Here is an 18,269-nt window from a genome sequence, read left to right on the forward strand (position 1 = left end):
TTAGAATGCACGGCAAGACATGTGTCCACTTTTTCTTCTTTGATAAAACCAGGGCTTTTATTTCAGGACCAGGACTACTACCATTGATCTACTCCAATACGTATCAGAGGTTCTATGTAAATATTGTGATCAATTCTGCAAGCATCCAAATCTACAGAAAAGCAGAGAATGGGACTTTTGGGAGGTGGTAGTAATGGACACAGAGTTCCATTTTTGCTGGTTCTCACAAAAAGTAGCAAAAGACAGATACAGCTGAACAGCTACTGATGCTCTAAAATTTGCATTACATATTTTAGGATAATACATCTTATGAGCCTAGGGAATAAAAGATCCATAACATCACACTCACTGAATATCTGAAGCTTTTTTGTGTCCTGTTAGCAAGCAGCATATCTCCAGAAAGACGGAATAACCTTATAACGAGTACTACTACTGTATCTGCTAGTATCATCTTTTGATGACAAAGCTGTGTTTTTTTTACTCTGAAAGTTCATATCACATCTTGATAATAGACTGTGTGATCATTTTCCATATTTTTGCCAAATTTTTTATTCAATGAAAGCCTTTTGTTTAAGAATGAGGCAAATGAACTACATATGTTTAACACATCCCACAAAGTAATACAAGCAAAGCAGAACATTTCATAGAGTTCCTGTTTCCCCAACTCACCCCAACGTTTTAAAGAAAGTAAGACTGCTGCACTTGAATATGAATCTTTCCAGTGCTGAACTTCACCTTTAGAGACAATGATTGTATCACTTGCAGGTAAGTAAAAATCTATTTCTCACAAAGCACACAGAAGAGCTTCTCTTAGAAAACAAATACTCTGCTGACACAAAATTCCATTTTAAAAATGGGCCTTCAACAAAGAGACTCACTTTTGTAGCTGCTGGTTCCACTAGTCTCTGACGGTGGCGTGCTGAGCTGAAATGACTCTTCTGAGGCGCCCCTTCCTGACAGTGAATGAAGAAAGGGGAGGAAGAAGAACAGAGAAAAGGGGAAAAATGGATTGTGGAGGGGATGGAATGGAGGATGTTGGAGAAGGGAGAGTATTTAACTGAACTGTATTTTTACTAACTTTGTAAAAGCTTTATTATATCAATTTCAATAATACCACCATACACATACCAGAAAGAAAATGAAGCTTTTGCTAGAAACAGCTTCATGAGGCTTTTACCTATTATTCCCATGCATTTAATGGCACTGTTTTCTCACACATGCCTACTTCATTTCTACGTACACACAGTAAAAAAAATCACTCATTTCATTCTTCCCAAGTATATACACTATCTTACAGTTTATATATCAATTTAATAAGTTACACACAAAAGAATCCAACACACTAACATCCCACCCATCTAGATTCACTCTAACACAAAGAACAACACCTCCTCTAGTAAAAGATTACTTTTTAGATTCACATTCTCCATCCAAAGCTTCAACAGACTGGCAGATTTTCACCTAGCAGAGATTAGCATCTTTTCCTGAGAAAATCTGAGAAATAGCAGGCTCACCCATGTAAAAGAACTTCCTCTTCAAAAGAGAAGTTTGAAAGAGCAAATAGAAACTGAAAACATAGAAGCACTAAATTCTTTATCACATGTTCAAAATCATTTAGGATCACACCTCACTGCAGTCAGCCTTAAAACTACCTGGACTTGCTGGAGCTGCAATGGGAGGGCTGCCTCCTAAGTTTCAAATGGTGCACCATCTGGTCGTTTATTCTTGCTGCTTCTTGTGTTTTGCTCTCACTGATTCAAACTGGAACCTACTAACCTCTAGAACAGGGACCAGCCTGTCCCTAAACTTTTACTGCATGGATGGAAGTGCTCACGTCTCAAGAAAAAAAAAAAAAAAAAAATTTACATCCACATACTCAAACTGCTTAAGCACTCAAAAAATTTTAAACTAGAAACAAATGCAAAGTTTAAACAAAAATATGTATTTAGAATAACTATACTGTATAACCTGAAATTTTACAAAGGAAAAACGGCTTTTTTGGAAACTGTTTCAAATTATTCAGTTTATTCCCTACTTCTTGACATCCTAAATACATACTTTTTGTTCAATAGCCTTGCAATGTTTTAACCATCTGAAACAAAGCACTTGCTCCGTTTGCTTTCAAACTTCAGAAAGCTTAAGTTTCTCTATGAATTCTACCAAATATGGCACCTGAATTTTTCAGAGATAATTTCTCACAAAAAGGACTGAAAATAGAGCATTAATTCCATCATTTCTAGAAACTCTCAAGAATACGTTCATTAACTTCACAAACATTACAGAAGTACTATTAAGATAGAAACAAGGATGGTTTAAGCATATTCTTAAAAGTCTTGGGAGAAAGGGAGAACACATAACAACCAATATTAAAATATGTAAGATCAAAGAGTTGGCTTTGTGCTCTCTTCACAGCTTTTTAAGTAAGTACAAAACAAAGCAATATGGAACATGAATGTTTTTATTGGAATCTGGAAGAAATTAAGAAAAAAACTTATTTACCCAATGCTGCCTGTATCTCACGCAGCACAACAAAGATTTTTCCAGGATACAGGCTGTTTCAAAACCCTCTACATGCTGGATATTCAGAAGACAGAACACCTATGTTTAGTTTCTTACTCAACATGCTTAAAATATTCTGCTTCAGTCTTTCTACAAACTCTACAATGTGGACATTGTTGTAACAAGTATGAACTCTACAGGCTGTTATTTCAGGTATGCATCTGATGGGGAGGTGATATGGGCCAAGAGCCTGTTCCAAATCACAAGAAGCATAGGGTGAAAATACATGAGACTGTTTCCCTTTCTGTCTCACCTTCAGGACCAGTACACAATTCCTTCTAGCAATATTCTCTGAAAAAAAAAATCCAAATATTTTATAAATGCAAGATAGATTTGCTCATATTTCTGGAAAGATATCCACAGGGTTCTTTAACCGAAAATACAATTCTACGCAACTTGACAAATATTTCTCAAGATCTCAAGACTCTGCTTTTCTAAGAGTAGTTTCTATTCCTCCTTAACAACAAGGCTTCCACTCCTAGTAAGACACCATGTAAAAATAGCTCTGTAACAAAAAAAGATCTGGTGGAAGCAAAGATTATGGTCACCTTGGAAAGACTGCATCATACTCACTGCTAATTAACAGGCATTATAGAAAAAAGCAATTATCCAACACTTGAATAAATATTTGGTTACAACTGAACTTTCTTCCACAGATGGTAATGTCTTTTGATAACACTCCATTAAATTACTTCTGTGTAACTGGCTAAAATTAGCAGTAAGCATTCTAGAGTATTTCTATACTCAAGGAACCTTTAATAATTCCTTTCTAAAAATTTCTAACACCCTTCACATTATCACTTAATACAAACTTAACATGGATGATTGAAAATGGATACTTGAAAAGTGGCTTCTTGACACTAGCTAGCAAGAGTGGTGATCTTCAGAGGCCCATACCTTCCCTTTTACTAAGGTTAACCTATGTAACATGAGATCCTGCACCAAACTGAGAAGCTTGGATTTCTCTGTTATTGGCAATTCTTCTTTTTTCCCTTCCTGTGTCCCCTTCAGAAAGCATTCTGGGAGCAAATAAGAGCTGTGACAAACACAGTTTACACCTAGAAAAATCCCAATACAGCAAACACCATTTCATGAGCATGCAAGTATACCTAAAATGATGTGGGGTTTCCTATGAAAAAGCAAGATTACTCAGACTATTAAAATGCTTATGGAGGCTGTGCCTCCAGTGACACCAGCCATGCTGGTACATGGGTACAACATTCTGAATCAAAGTGTAGTAACAGTTCATTTTATTAGCATAAAAGAACCAGACTGGTAGACTTGATGCAGTACTGTCTTTTGGCAGGGTTAACATCAGCCGATACAAGGTACACTGCTGTATTGCAGAAAGCGCATAGCAGTTTTCATACTAACAGGCAGTAAAACTCAACACAGCTACTAGATTCATTATCCCCTGTGTGAACAACAAAGGCTATTTCAGTTCTGTTTTTAATCATAAATGCTTTCCACTCACTTTTGTGCTGCTAGTCACTTGGCGCCAGAGGCTTCACCTCCTTGCTTGGACAAGGAGCAACTGTGGTTGTGAGTCGTGCCATGGCTTTCCACCATGAAGACTTCAGCAGTAACGAGATTCAGGAACTCCTCTCCCCAGCTCTCCCACCAGCTCATTCCTGCCCTGAAGCTGGAGTTCACTACTCCCTCTGCATAATTCTGTGTGGTTCTATTCTGTAAATGCCAACACTGAAACAATCCAGGTTAAACATAGCTGTTTTCGGAGCAGGAGGGTCAGAGCCAGTTTGGTGTGTTAGCCTTTCTGATGAACACAACACTGGACTGCTGTGAAATGAATCACTGAAGAGAACAGCTGGACTGAAAATTCCATATACCACTCTGCTGCTAAAAATCTTTATGATGGAACTGCCAGTGAAGCACAGTAGGTAAACCCAAGCAGGGAAGGAAGTCTATTGTCAGTACATGTTAACATATGCAGAGAGCCACCTTGACGTGTAACTGAGATCAGCAAGAGATTAACAAAAGCTGCTGGGACACTGCATGTGAAAACATAATTGGAATTAGAGATAAGAATAAAGATGAGAGTAAACAGAAGAGGGGGAAAAAAGTACAGGCTGAAAATGCTATGCATTTAGAGAAACTAGTTATTACCTGCAAAGCATATGCAGTGGATTCACGGTACATTTGGAGATAGGTCAGTTGCAATTATCAGTCGATATAATAAAATGACAGTCAGAAAACTAGCTCCTTGGCAAAAGCCAATATGACTCACATTAACACAGACGGCTGAAGAAAAAACAGAGTGCTTCTAAATAATTCTCATCTATGGCAAGGTATTTTAGCTAGATGGCATGAAGAAAACTGGCCAGAAAGCAGAAAAAGTGAGTAGTCCAAGAAGCAACCTTCTGGAAAACAGACACTGCTAAAGGGGAAAAAAGAGGGAAAAAATTACAATAGAAAAAAAAAAAACAAAACACAAAACACCACAAAACACAACACAGATAAGGGGCATCAGGTATTGAAAATTTCATATAATTTATTTCTGATGGCACAGAAGCCTGAATGCAGTTGTGAGGAGAACGCATGTTTCTGACTGCACAGAGTAGTAGCTAATTTAACAATGTACAGGCTTAAGAGATATCAAAAGCACCTTCCACATAAGAACAGTTACCACTAACAGTGCAGTTGTTCTCATGAAAACAGCAATGTCAAGAGACAGGCAAGTGACAATATCAAACGACACAAGCATGCACTCTTATCTGAAGAGATTTCTATCTTGAGACTGAAGCAGTTGCTGGCCTTTCTGTTTTTCCTCTCCATTTTTGTTAGCCACCAAACCAATCAGAAGCAACAGTGCCATTAAGTCTACACAAAGAAGATGAATCCACCAACAAATACCACAGCTGGCCTCTGACAGCTTTGCAAGTAGTTCAGCTGAAGGAAAAAACATTTACAGCAACAACTGCATTCACATCAAGTTGGACAATCCTGATGCTGGCATGTCTATTTCAATGTTTTGATTTTATGAAGTGTCACAATGAAGAACACCTCTTCAAATATCCCCAAACCATGATCTTTAAGCATACTTCCTCCTCCAAGAATAGTCCTGGGCTATCTCCTCAAGAGGTATATGCACCTAAGATTTAAGTCCCTGACATATCCTCCAGCCTGAGCATCTCGGCATTTGCATCTAGCAAAAGCTGCAGTAAAGCCTGTGGCCACGGCCTGCTGCCATGGTTAAAATCATCTCTTGAACTGCTTTACACAGTGATCTACCTCTTGCTCTGTAGTGTCTCATAATACATGCAGCTGTTCCACTCAATTACTTAACCAACTGTGCTCAGAGTGCAATGTCACAGAGCCTGTGAGAGGCCACAGTGCTGTCCTGCAGCTAGCATATACAGCATAACACAGCACTGCACACCTGCATCTTAATTTCAAAGAATGGTCAAAAATTAAGTCTCTTCTATCATCTAAGTGTGTTAGAACTACATCTGATAAATAGTTAAAAAGAGATTGGAAAACACAAGCTAAAGTAGTTTCCCTTTTCTCTTCCTGATACCAAAGGAGAATTGGTGGCTCTGTTGATGATAATCAAGGTGTCTTAGCATTTTTATATTTATCTATATGCCCAAAATAAGTAAGTATATGAAGATCTAAAAATCTTTATAATCCCACTGATTTGGACATTAAGGCAAAGAAATGCGAAAAGAAGTATTCTATTATGAAAGCTTGAGCCTCAGGCCTCTCACTGTCCCTCTCCAAGACCCACAGTTCTCAAAATAAGACACCACACATGTACCCTTCAGAGTGGAAACAGCTCTTGATCACTATATTTAGCTACTTCCTAGTAGCAATTATGATATCTACAAGAAGGGCTGAAAGGAGGAGCTACAGGCCTACCAGTCTGACCTCAGTGGCAGGGAAGGTTATGGAGCAGATCATCTTGAGTTCCATGACACAGCACATGCACAACAACCAGGGGATCAGGCCCAGTCAGCATGGGTTTATGAAGGGCAAATCCTGCTTGACCAACCTGATCTTCCATAACACGGTGGCCCGCTTAGTGGATGAGGGAAAGGCTATGGATGTTGTCTTCCTGGACCTTAGCAAAGCCTTTGACACCATTCCCAGAGCATTCTCCTGGAGAGACTGGCTGCTCATGGCTTGAATGGGTATACTAGCCACTGGGTAAAAATCCAGCTGGGCCCGAAAAGTAAATATGATTGGAGCTAAACCCAGCTGGCAGCCATCACAAAGGGTATGAGATTGTCAGTAATACACAGCTTAGAATCCACTGTATTTACAAACAGATCTAAGGTTGCGGCTAATATCAGTGCTTAATGAAGCTTTACGCGAGTTTAATAACATACAATATATCTTTCCAGTTTTGAAAAATCATACTGAAATGTACCACAAAAAACTGCAGTGTAGCAAAGCTGTCCTATTTTTATCAGACATACAGCATTTGTAATCAAATGTATAATTGTAAAACTGAAGTTTAAAAAAAGTTTGTATCTTTAAATACATTTCCATTTTCCCCCAATTCCCCAAAAGAATTACTAACAAAGATTGTAAACTTGGAAACTAGCAAATTGAAAAAAAAACTATCTCCAGTACACTGCAATTTCCATTTCTTTTGTCAGTAACAGGTGGAATTTTCAAGCCTGGAAAGCTTTACTATAGGCACAAATGTAAACCTAAGAAATCAAGTAAAAATGCCTAAATTTCAGAATTATAGAAGCCACCATTTACTACCTCCATCGCCTATTCTGAAGCACCTTTTACAAACTTATCTGTTCTAGTCTATTAGACTAAAAATCGTATCTGAGAGACATCAACGATATCCTGTTTCTATTCAGATTGCAGAGCCATTGCAGCTAAAAGTGAAGCTGTATTGCATATTAAAGCACATACCAAAACCATAAGCTAACTGCTAGCTGCATAGTGGGATGGGACACGTGTACAAGATCAGAGAAACCACCTAAGGAATGCAGACTAGCTGATAAGAACAGGCAAGCCCCACTTGAGGTTAGGACCTTCAACCAATGCATACAAGTCACTGATGAGCCTGTCTGACACACCATCCAGCCACCCCAAGGGAGAGCCCAGTGTCTCAGAACCTGCCCTGCAGGTCCCAGTCATCTCATTTACAGCTTCAAAATGGCGTCAACACAACTCTTACCCTCATTGATACTTTGGGTGGCTACAGTGCTCCTGTAAAGGGAACACACCTATTGATTTCTTCATAAAGACAGACATGGGCTTATAACACCATTTCACAAAAAAAAGTTCAGCTTGGCACTTTGCAGGGACATAAAATGCCCAAATTTTCCTTAAAAAATAAAATCAAGTTTTAGGGAAAGCCTTTTCTATTCATATTGTATGGCAATGTATGTCTTATTTTCCTAAGATAATTAGTGAATACGAAGACTTTCCCCCTTTTCCCTCTCTGACAAAAGAGTTGTTTTTCATTTTTCGTGCTAAAATAACTGGTCAGAAACCTTTTGAAATAGCATGCTGATAGAATATGGCAGTCTATCAAAATAAAAATGGGTTGTCAAATTAGTCAATTTTACCAGAATTTTATCTTAAAACAGTTAAAAAAAAATCATGAAGAATGCCATTCAACATTTTCTAAGTGAAACATGGCATTGTGCTAACACACAAATAATATTTATAAAGACCAAGCTTTAGTAAGACAACTAAGACAAAATAGAAAAAAGGAAGAAAAAAAATAAATCCAACCACAACATTGTATATATTTTTAAACAGTACAAAGCATTTTTGCTTTCATTCCAATACAATAAAAAGCCAAAAGACAAAGTCCTTCAAAAAGTTAAATTTCCATTCTGTCATCATTCATCTTTTTAGGAGAGCTGCATAAACATAGATGTGAAGAGTACGCTGGAAATACAACACAGGGACTAAGCAAATAAATCTAGAAACAAAAATCTTGGTTCAGAATGTGGTACGTTTGGTCTGATTTTTCTCCCTATTGGTCCCAGGGCCAAGACACGATAATCAAAGGACACCATTCAAATTCTTATAGCTTCATAGTTTCAGAGTGAGCAAAGGAAACAGTAAATTCTGCGGGATGGATACAGAACCCAGTAGTTCCACAGCACCGAAACTTCAATAGCATCACTGCACTACTAATTCACCATATTATCCAGTTATCATTAATTATGACACAATTCAAAAACTCAGCAGTAACATTTCCCCATAGACACAGCTTCCTAGCATTAATTACCTGTTGAACACTACCAAGACTATTAGACAGATGTTCAATGAAAACAACTGGTGATTAGATAAGCTCTGTCCAGGTATTACAGTCATTTTATTCTTAATACTATTAGTTCTTGAATTGTATTAGAAGATGGAATTTTGACATTTCTGTATTATGTTATAGTTGATCTGAAACAAAACAGGCTGCTCTAGGGTTATGAGTTCAGGGTAACAACAGACAACTGGGAAATTCAAGGTCACCAATAACCTTACAGTCTTGAACAAATAAATCTTTCTGTGCCTTAAGTTACCAAAATGATAATGAAATGCTATCCCCATTTCAATGACAAGACACTGTGAAGAAGCAAACCAGAAAAACCTAGGGACATTCAAAAGGTAAATAAGTTTCCTGTTTTCAGTGTTACAGCTGCAGACTATTTAATCATCTTTTCACTATTACGAAAAAGGGAAAAAGAGTATTACCTTTACAGGCAGTAAGAGCCTTTTTCCCATAAAGCTTAATTTAAGGCATTAAAAGAATTTGATTCTACAAAGGCAGAAAGAAGTAACTAGGATGCGCAGGGGAGGAGGAAGACTGCATGTATTCTGTTCCCAAATAAATATCACAAAACTAGATAGCAAAACATACTCTGCTTACAACAGAATGGCAACAAAAACTCACAAACATTTAAAGGATAGACAGCATGGAAAAATCAAGTTACTCAAGGTGACATGCAAAAACACAACAGACTGATGACAAAAGTAAGAGGATCAATTTAGGCAGAGCCAGACAAAGGTGCAGAAGCTGGGAATTTACCTTTCTGAAAATGCAGTACAAGACAAAAACATACATAAGCCTTGCACCAGTGTGAGAGGTAGCAAACAATGTAGTATTTTTTCTCACCATAGTCTCCATGAGTATTTAAAATACTCTGAATTTAAAACACTTATTTTTGTAAAACAGACCAAGATCTTCAGACAGTAGGCAATTCATTGTGCCAAGTGTGGAGGCAGGACCAAGTTACAAATTTTAACACACAGCTCTTCCTTCTCAGCTTTGGATTCAAGTAAGTGTGAAATGTTTTGGGGTTTACTGGGGGTTGGTTAGGGTTTTTTGAAAAAACAGTATGATGTTCATTTCTTGCTGATCTCCGCTGCCTTAAATTTAGATTTTCAATGGAATACTTAACTACACACTGTACCAAGCTCTACATGCTGATCAAGAAAGCTGTTTCTGTTATAGAGCTACCTCACAGCAGAGCCAAAGTATAATAAGTAAGAAAGAATTCTATCTAGTTATAGATTTTTTTAAAAAGAAAAAAGTAATGTGTTGTCAGTTATTTGACAAAGACTGTTGCATTATGGTATATCTATGGTACATCTGGCAATCCTTATAGCCAGGGCTGGAAAACAAGCCAAGAGAAAAACATACATGTGTAGCTTTGATTTTAAACAGTAAGAAAACAAACTCTTGAAAGCTATCTCCCAGAGAGAAAAGAAATCAAAGGTTGGGCCTGTATCTTGCATCCATTAAGCTGTCCAGCAACAGAAGCTACCGGCAAAGGAAAAATTTACCTGAAGTGACTTTCTATATTGCATTCTTGCAGCAGACATAAATGTTATATTTTGCATAACAATAACCTCTAACTAACAGGTTTGTTCCAATTGCTTGGCAGTCTAACACATTAATGTGCCAGATACTCTCCCATAAGCACTGCTAGTTATGGCACTGCCCTCTTCTTCCTAACTACATCCTGTTGAACACAATCATTACAGTATTGAACAAAGAACATTGGGCCATGTTGAAGGAGAAAAGGGCAAGAATTAATATCTGACAGGATTCTCATCAGTTACTGCATTTCCTGAGTGATGCCAGAGGGAATACACATGAAAAATAAATGCTTTAAATATGGGTTGGTTTTTTTTTCCAGAATAGCTCCTTTGTGGAAATGCATCAACTTATAAGTGCCTGCATCTCCTCAGAGCCTGAAGACAGGAAGACACACTTCACATACCTATAATTCCGACAAGCTTTACTGGGCTCAGCATCGGAATAGCTTAGTATTGATTTGTCATATAGACTCCACATCAAAGAAAAATGATACTGAAATTGTTCAAGGTGTCTTAGGGTGAAACAGGCAATACACGACTATATTTTTGCAGCAGTACTAAAAAACTAACTGGAATGTTCCATTTTTACTGTTAAAGCAAAGCAAGAGTCATAAGGTGCTACAGAAACCATTAAACAGACATCAGTCCTAAACACACATAAATAAATACATAGGAATCGAAGGGGAGAAAATGCATGCCCCAAAAAAAAAGTGGTTGTTTTGTTATAATTCTATTTTAAAACCCCAAACACCTTATAAAATGAGATGCCAAGTTCAGCTCTTACACAGTCTTGTCACAGATGCTCAAAAATAAGCAAGCCCTCAGCTACAATCTCAATCAGAAAAGAATAGGATTTTGCCATCTTAAAGGGAATGTAAAAAAGCCAGAAGGCAAACAGCAGAAAAACAAAGTTAGCATTACTTGCAGAGAAAGTAGCAAGCAACATGAACAAACCAAAATCCAAAGACTCATGAAAGAAATCTATACTGAAAGATTAAGATCTATGCAGGGTCCTAAGAGCATAGACAAAGATGTCAACCAAATGCTATTTGAGAAGTGAAACTGAATGAAGATTGAGCCAACTGAACCAATCAAGATGTTACACTAGTTGAGCAGCTGCTTTCTTGAACTAAGTTGGAGAGTGCTATTTTTGGAAGGTCATGGAGAAACACAATGAGGTCTTTGCAGCCATCTCAGAAAAATAGCTTTGTCAGACTTAAATCTCTTATGACTACTGCAAAGCAAAGGACACACAGTAACATGCCATACCTAGTGATAAAGATGATACGTTTGACGTTAGATCTTCTCCTCTCTCGCCAACCAAACCAAGAAAACTGTAGATTTTGGCAACCTTGTCCTAAGAACAAGTTTGAATTGTAGCTTACAGACAAGAGCAAATATGGGAAAAAAAAAAAAAAAAAAAAAAAGATGCTATTCAGCTTCATGTTTGAAAGTTAAAATCGGCAATTTAGAATTTTCAGTCACAGATACAGACTAATAACATGTATTTGATCATTATTCTGTTTACATCAAATAACAGTGATAATCTTCTATGTTTAAACACACACTACATTGTCCTGAAGAACCTAAAAAGGAAACAGCCCATGAACTAATAAAGAACCAGAGCGCCATAAATATAGCTGTTACCCTGTATTTGCAAATCATAGACATTTGCTCTTGCTAATTTTTAATTTATACAACTCCTCCCTTTCCTGCACTTCTCCACATTTACTATAATCTTGAAAAAATTACAGAAATTTAAAACTAGGAAACAGTGCTTATAAGGGGCACTGGAGTTCAAAATCAATTTTCCACTCATAACCTAAATTTTCCATCTGCACCTGTGAGTGCTGTATTCAGAAAATGCAAGAGGATAGTGATTATTTTCAGGTTCTGCACACAATTTCTGACTGCTAAATTCCCTAATGTAGTGCACTGCAGAACATGTGGATAACTAGGCTTTTTCAGAGAAATAGAAATGGTATCCTTCTTCTGTGGCATAATTTAAAGAGACAAAATACATTAAAAAACTTTTCACATCAAAAGAACTCAAAGCAGAAGTTAACGCAAGCACCCATTTCATACACTTTTCAGCATGTCTCCCTTTCTTTTTACGTAGGAAGATAAAGTTACATTATGGGACAGGAGAGGAGTCTGTATTAGTTGAAATGCACTTTGATATATGTTTCCTTACTTAAAAAAGCATCATTTATCTGTAGAGAATATTCAAATACATAAAACATAAGCAAAAACATATGCACGCTTGAAGTTAAACATATTAGAATCATAGAATCAACTAGGTTGGACAAGACCTTTAAGATCACCAAGTCCAACCATACTAATGCGCTTCAGTGCTCTGTGCAAGCTAAGTATTCTAAAAAAACTATCAGGTTCCAGACAGCTGAAAGTGAAATTCAGGAAGGTTGTTTGGTACCAGGAACTACTGGTTACCAGTTACGTCACAAGCCCCATTTTTTCAACTAAGGCCACCTATTAGTTTCTTTAAGATTGTGGGTTTGATTACTTAAGTGATAAAATTTTCAGAAAATGTTTGAAATCTTTTCTTTTACAGCACCTACACAAGGATTGGCCTGGGAAGAATACACGGATGTTGTCCGGGAAGCTAGGGACCAGGTGAGGAAAGCTAGAATTAAACTTGGCTAGAGATGCGAAAGATAACAGGAAGGGATTCTATAGGTACGTAGCGAATAAAAGACAAGCTAGGGGGCAACGTAGGCCCCCTCCAGAAGCTCTCAGGAGAACTGGCTACCCCGCATTTGGAGAAGGCTGAGGTTCTGAATGACTTCTTTGCCTCGATCTTCACTGGCAAAGGCTCTGACAACACCACCCAAGTCTTGGAAGGCAGACTCAGGGACTGTGAGAACGAAGACCCTAGGCCCAGTGTAGGAGAGGATCAGGTTTGAGATACTCATAGGAACCTGAATGTGCACAACTCCATGGGACCTGATGAAATCCATCCACAGGTCCTGAAGGAGCTGGCAAATGAAGTTGCTAAGCCACTGTCCATCATATTTGAAAAATCATGGAAAAAGGGAAATATAACCCTCATTTTCAAGAAGGGGAAAAGGGATGACTCGGGAAACTACAGACCAGTCAGTCTCACCTCTGTGCCTGGCAAAATCTTGGAGCAGATTCTCCTGGAAGGCATGCTAAGGCACATAAAAAACAACAAGGTGCTCAGTGACAGCCAGCATGGCTTCACTAAGGGGAAATCCTGCCTGACCGATTTGGTGGCCTTCTATGATGGGGCTATGGAACTGGTGGACAGGGGTAGAGCAGTCAACATCATCTACTTGTGCAAAGTGTTCAACACTGTCCCACACAACATCCTTGTCTCTAAATTGGAGAGACATCAATTTGATAGGTGGACCACTCAGTGAATAAAGAACTATCATCTACGGATTTTTATGTAATTTTAATGTTCAGATGGGTAACAGCACTGCTATAAGCAAAAAAAGTTTATTGCTTCAATCTAATAGGAAAAGGAATTAATGGCATCGCACAGCCTGTGGGCAATTTTGATAAAACCATTAGCTTAAGAAGTTTAAAGCAAATATAGTGTATCAGTTGGTGAAAACAAGTCTCAAATCATTATGTTAAGCATGACATAAAGCAGCATCACAGTCAGAACTGCATCAAATTTGAACAAAGCATCTTACAAAAACTTTCAAAAGAAAACATGGGAAACTACTAGTTTCATTAATTGTGACAAAGTGAGTAAAAGCCAATGCTAACAAAATGTCAAACCGAGAACTATGCATGGCATTGAAAACAAACAAACAAACAAAACTCCACAAAACTGTTTCAATCAGAAGCTGCTATCCTTCATGCAGCTACTATTCCTACTAACTAAACAGGGTCGGAAGGGAGGAAGATGGACAGATGGACACATGGAAACACAGACAGAGAGTCAGACAGAACAAACAAACCACAAGCCAATTTTGGGGATAAGCCAAGTGATTCAGAAACAGGAGAGAACAAGTGCATGGACCACTCCAAAGCTGGCTTCCTTCGAGTCTTAGAACACAACCAAGCTCAGCTCAAATCACTACAGATTCCACCACTGAGCTCACCAAAGGATTTCAGAGGTTCAGGAAAGGAGTAGTCAAGGTTAGATAATGACTGTACCCTTTGTCATCTTTTCTAGAAATATATGGCTATATATAGTATAGTATAAACTAGTATAAACTATAGTATAAACTGGCGCCTCAGTTGTGTCAGAACAGCAACACTCCATTTACTCCACACTTGTATTTACACTGCGTGTTTTCATTTCTACAGCAATAATCTGAATTTTGCTTTTTTTTATTATTTCTACCTCACCCCCTCCCCAAATCAATGCCTGAAGTACAGTATTAGAAGATCTTCAATTGGAATTTTTCATGTTGGCTGTAATCCTGCCTCTGCAAACTTAATGTAATCAGTCATCCTGAATTTCAAGAAGCCTTATATCTCCATGAAAATTTCTCAGCATTAAAAAAGAGAAAGCACACCTAGAGACAAGAAAACAAACATACACACCATTTTCTTTGACATTTGGGAGGTTTCATGTATAGCTAATTTCTCTGCTGTTGGTCAATTCTTCTGCAAGCCTAATTAAAAAAGCTCATGTAACTACCCCAAGATTTAAAAGACACTGCTTACCAGCCACTTTAAGAGGCAGAACCGAAATTAGCAAAAGGAAAAGGGAAGGCCCAAAGCATCTGTTCAACAAAGAGAAAGCTTCATCAGCTCTGGTAGCATAACTGAAGCTGCATCTGGCAGTGAGATTTCTCCCACATTCCCATATCTTTCTTACAGACTGAAGGAAATAAATGTGTTACCTATACCCACCATCAAGTGGGTTTGGAGTCTTTGGTCTAAGGCAGGATAAAACACACTGCTCAGACAGTTTGGAGTCTTTGGTCTAAGGCAGGATAAAACACACTGCTCAGACAAACACCTACTAGACAAATTCACACAAGAAAGATGAAACATAGGCTGTTAGCAAAAAAAAGCAATTGAGAATGGTAAATATGCAAGTACTAGTTAGCTGTTTTTAGGGGGAGGAGTGTTAAACTTATTTTCAAGATAGAACTATTTCAGTCCACATTAAATTACATTTAGCATTTTCAGAAGTTGGAAGAAATACTCAATTTTCTCCTGACATTTCTTAGAAACAAAATGCATTCTTTGTAATCAAAACTTCAGAAACCACTCATCAAACAGGAACAGATACTACAGATTCAGAAGCTTTTATTCCTCTATGAATACAACTAATGTAAATAACTGAACATATAGGAAGAGGCTGTAGTAAGATTAACTAGGTGTAGGTATTCAAGATGCAACAAACTAAAAGCTCAGATTCACACCTAGAAGCCTGAGCACTAGAAAAGCCTTTCACATATCAAACCAAAACAAGATTTATCCATGTCTACATATTTACTTAAGGCTTATATTTTGAGATTCAATTCAAGCTGCTTCCTGGCTTTTTTTAAACACAGCATGATGGTACATAGCATTATATACAACTACATCGGGTTCCCATCTAAAAGGAAATGCGTTGTGTGTCCTGCAAATCAAGCTTTGAAGCAAATTGTGTACAAACACAAAAAAAACAGCAGTTGCACCGATTTGGCTTTTAATTTAAGCATGTGCTGTTTCGCATTATAGGACTGGTTTAATTTAAATGCACCTTAACCTAAGAAAACTCACAGCTCTTAAGCAAAATCACTTCTACTTCTAACCAAAAGAACTGACAAAGTCACATGAAGTTAGCTGACCTTTCATTGAAGATCTCAGAACAGCCTTAACCCAGAACCTTTTCTTTTTCTTTTTTTTTTTAATCCCTTTCAGAATATTCTCAATAGCCTTTAAAGGAAAGGATCAGTAACATATAAAAAAGAAACAGAGACAGAAGATACCTGGATTAATCCCAGAGAACAGCACAATGGTGGAACTACTTAGGGTTTTGTCCTCTGGTAAGAACATATACTACTACTATAAAATAACCAACTCATTATTTTGAGATGTACTATAAAAAGCAAATGTCAGCCAAGCAAACAACTTGGGAGACTTCACCTAATCAGTATTTACTAACAAAAATTAAACAGCAGCTACGCTCCATGTCACATGTCATATCAGCTGCTTTCTAGCTCTCAAATTCAACATAGTAGTCTCTAAAGCTAGTTGCATGGACAACTGATGAAGACAAAAGCATAGGGTAGCAGAATGTAAGGGAAGGAAGAGGACAATACGAAGACAGATTCAGTTAAGGGTCTAAGGAATACAACTTGAGTGTAAATAGGATTTCTTCCCCTCCATCTTTCTCTAGATGACAGCATGCCAACTAATACAAGTTCAACCAACTGCCTCTTTTTCTCCACCCTAGAATCCTAGATTCTGATGACAGTCATGAGGTACAGATCTTTAAAAACAGCTCCAGTTTATTACTGCATGCACTGCAAGTGTGAACTGGTCTTCCTGGTACTGGGATTATTCACTAGATAGCTTTTAATGCTCTCAAGTGACCACGTAAGCATACAAAGAGGTAATCAAGTATTCTGTGAAATATTCTCGGTATTCATTCAAAATCATTTTGTTGAAGTTGCAGACAATAAACACATACCAAAAAATAAAAAATAATGTTTGCAGGACTCAACAATGGGCTTTCACATTACAGTTTAAGTTACCCCTTAATCAGAACAGGCTGCTGTTCAGTTCTTGTCAAAAGGCAGAAATCCGGTTTACGCTGCTCAATGGGTTACAACAGGTTTAACAGGAGGAAATCCGGTTTCTCTGTGAAGATCCACCTCTTTAAATTTTTAAATCTTCTCCTTTAAAAGCTGTCATTAGCAGTCCCAACCTGCAGCAGAGATTCTCCTTCCCACTTTACAATCCATTGACTGAAACGATTCAGGATTTGAGGACTAAGCAAAATCTCAGAATCTTTTCATGAAAGTTATTCACCTTTCAGAGGCAAATGCTATCACACAAAAAGTTAAAGAAAAGCTAATGGATTCTTAAAAGACTAAGAGGTCCCGAGAGATTTAGGACTTCTCTATGCTATGTAACAACACGGGCTACAGATTCTACTTGTATTCAGCCATCTAATAAAAACTGTCACAGTTAATCAGCATCAAGTCGAGAGCACTAATCAGAAAGGGCATCCTTCTGAAAAGTTCAGAACTACACAAGTTCAGCGCATTTTAAACACTGTACGTGGGTTTTACAGTACTTAAGACTAAAGATCTCAAACTCAAGGAGGCTTTCCTCTTCACCCTCCTCCCACTGAAACACTGCGGATGTAAAGGAAAACAAAAGAAAGGAAGTACATTCATCGCTAAGAGGACTTGGGCAAAGGGGCTTTCTAAACAATGGGCCAGAATAATGTAGTTTGAGGTGGTGCTCCATTTTGGTGAAACGATAAAAAACTGTACCCTACACTCGACTGTTGTCACATGCTCTTTATTAAAACGCTCTCTGCCTATATATATATATACACATATATATATATATATATACTTAAGCTTCTAATACGTTATGCAAAAGGAGCTCAAGTCCTGAGTTCCCGCAACATACGGTACCAACATTTGGCCATAACCCACACTCTATTTGGGATATGTAATCTTCTTGCGTTTATGAACACCAGTGAAAAAGTCAGCCAAAAGCTGTCTGCGAACGGCAACGCTCCCATTCTACAAAGTATGCCGCAGACGCCCAGAGAGCCGTCAGCAGGCGAAACTTTCTCCCCCAGGTAATGGCCGTCGATACCCCACCTCCAGAGCGCTCTAACGGGGAGAACAAGCACGCAGCGCTACGGCTGCTCCCGGGAGCCGCCCGCCGCCGCGGCGCACAACTCCTCGGCAGGCGCTGCCGCCGCGCCCCGAACGTTGCCC

At 38.1% G+C, this 18,269-nt stretch overlaps 1 protein-coding gene across 4 annotated transcripts in view; it reads right to left on the reverse strand.

Moving 5' to 3' along the window:
• MAST4 (microtubule associated serine/threonine kinase family member 4) overlaps nucleotides 1-18,269 on the reverse strand; it is a 274,847-nt gene that overhangs the window by 167,547 nt on the left and 89,031 nt on the right. For 2 of the 4 annotated variants that reach the window (XM_061475790.1, XM_061475792.1), the window contains one exon: nucleotides 879-953. The exons of the other annotated variants lie outside the window; for them this stretch is intronic. In XM_061475790.1, the coding sequence (XP_061331774.1) occupies nucleotides 879-953 (75 nt within the window). The remainder of the gene's footprint in view (nucleotides 1-878; nucleotides 954-18,269) is intronic. 4 annotated transcript variants of the gene reach the window in all.

Source organism: Pezoporus flaviventris, unplaced genomic scaffold (genome assembly GCF_033815535.1).
Source record: "Pezoporus flaviventris isolate CSIRO_AGI_PZ_B2104156 unplaced genomic scaffold, CSIRO_AGI_Pfla_v1 ptg000090l, whole genome shotgun sequence".
Lineage (NCBI taxonomy): Eukaryota > Metazoa > Chordata > Aves > Psittaciformes > Psittacidae > Pezoporus > Pezoporus flaviventris.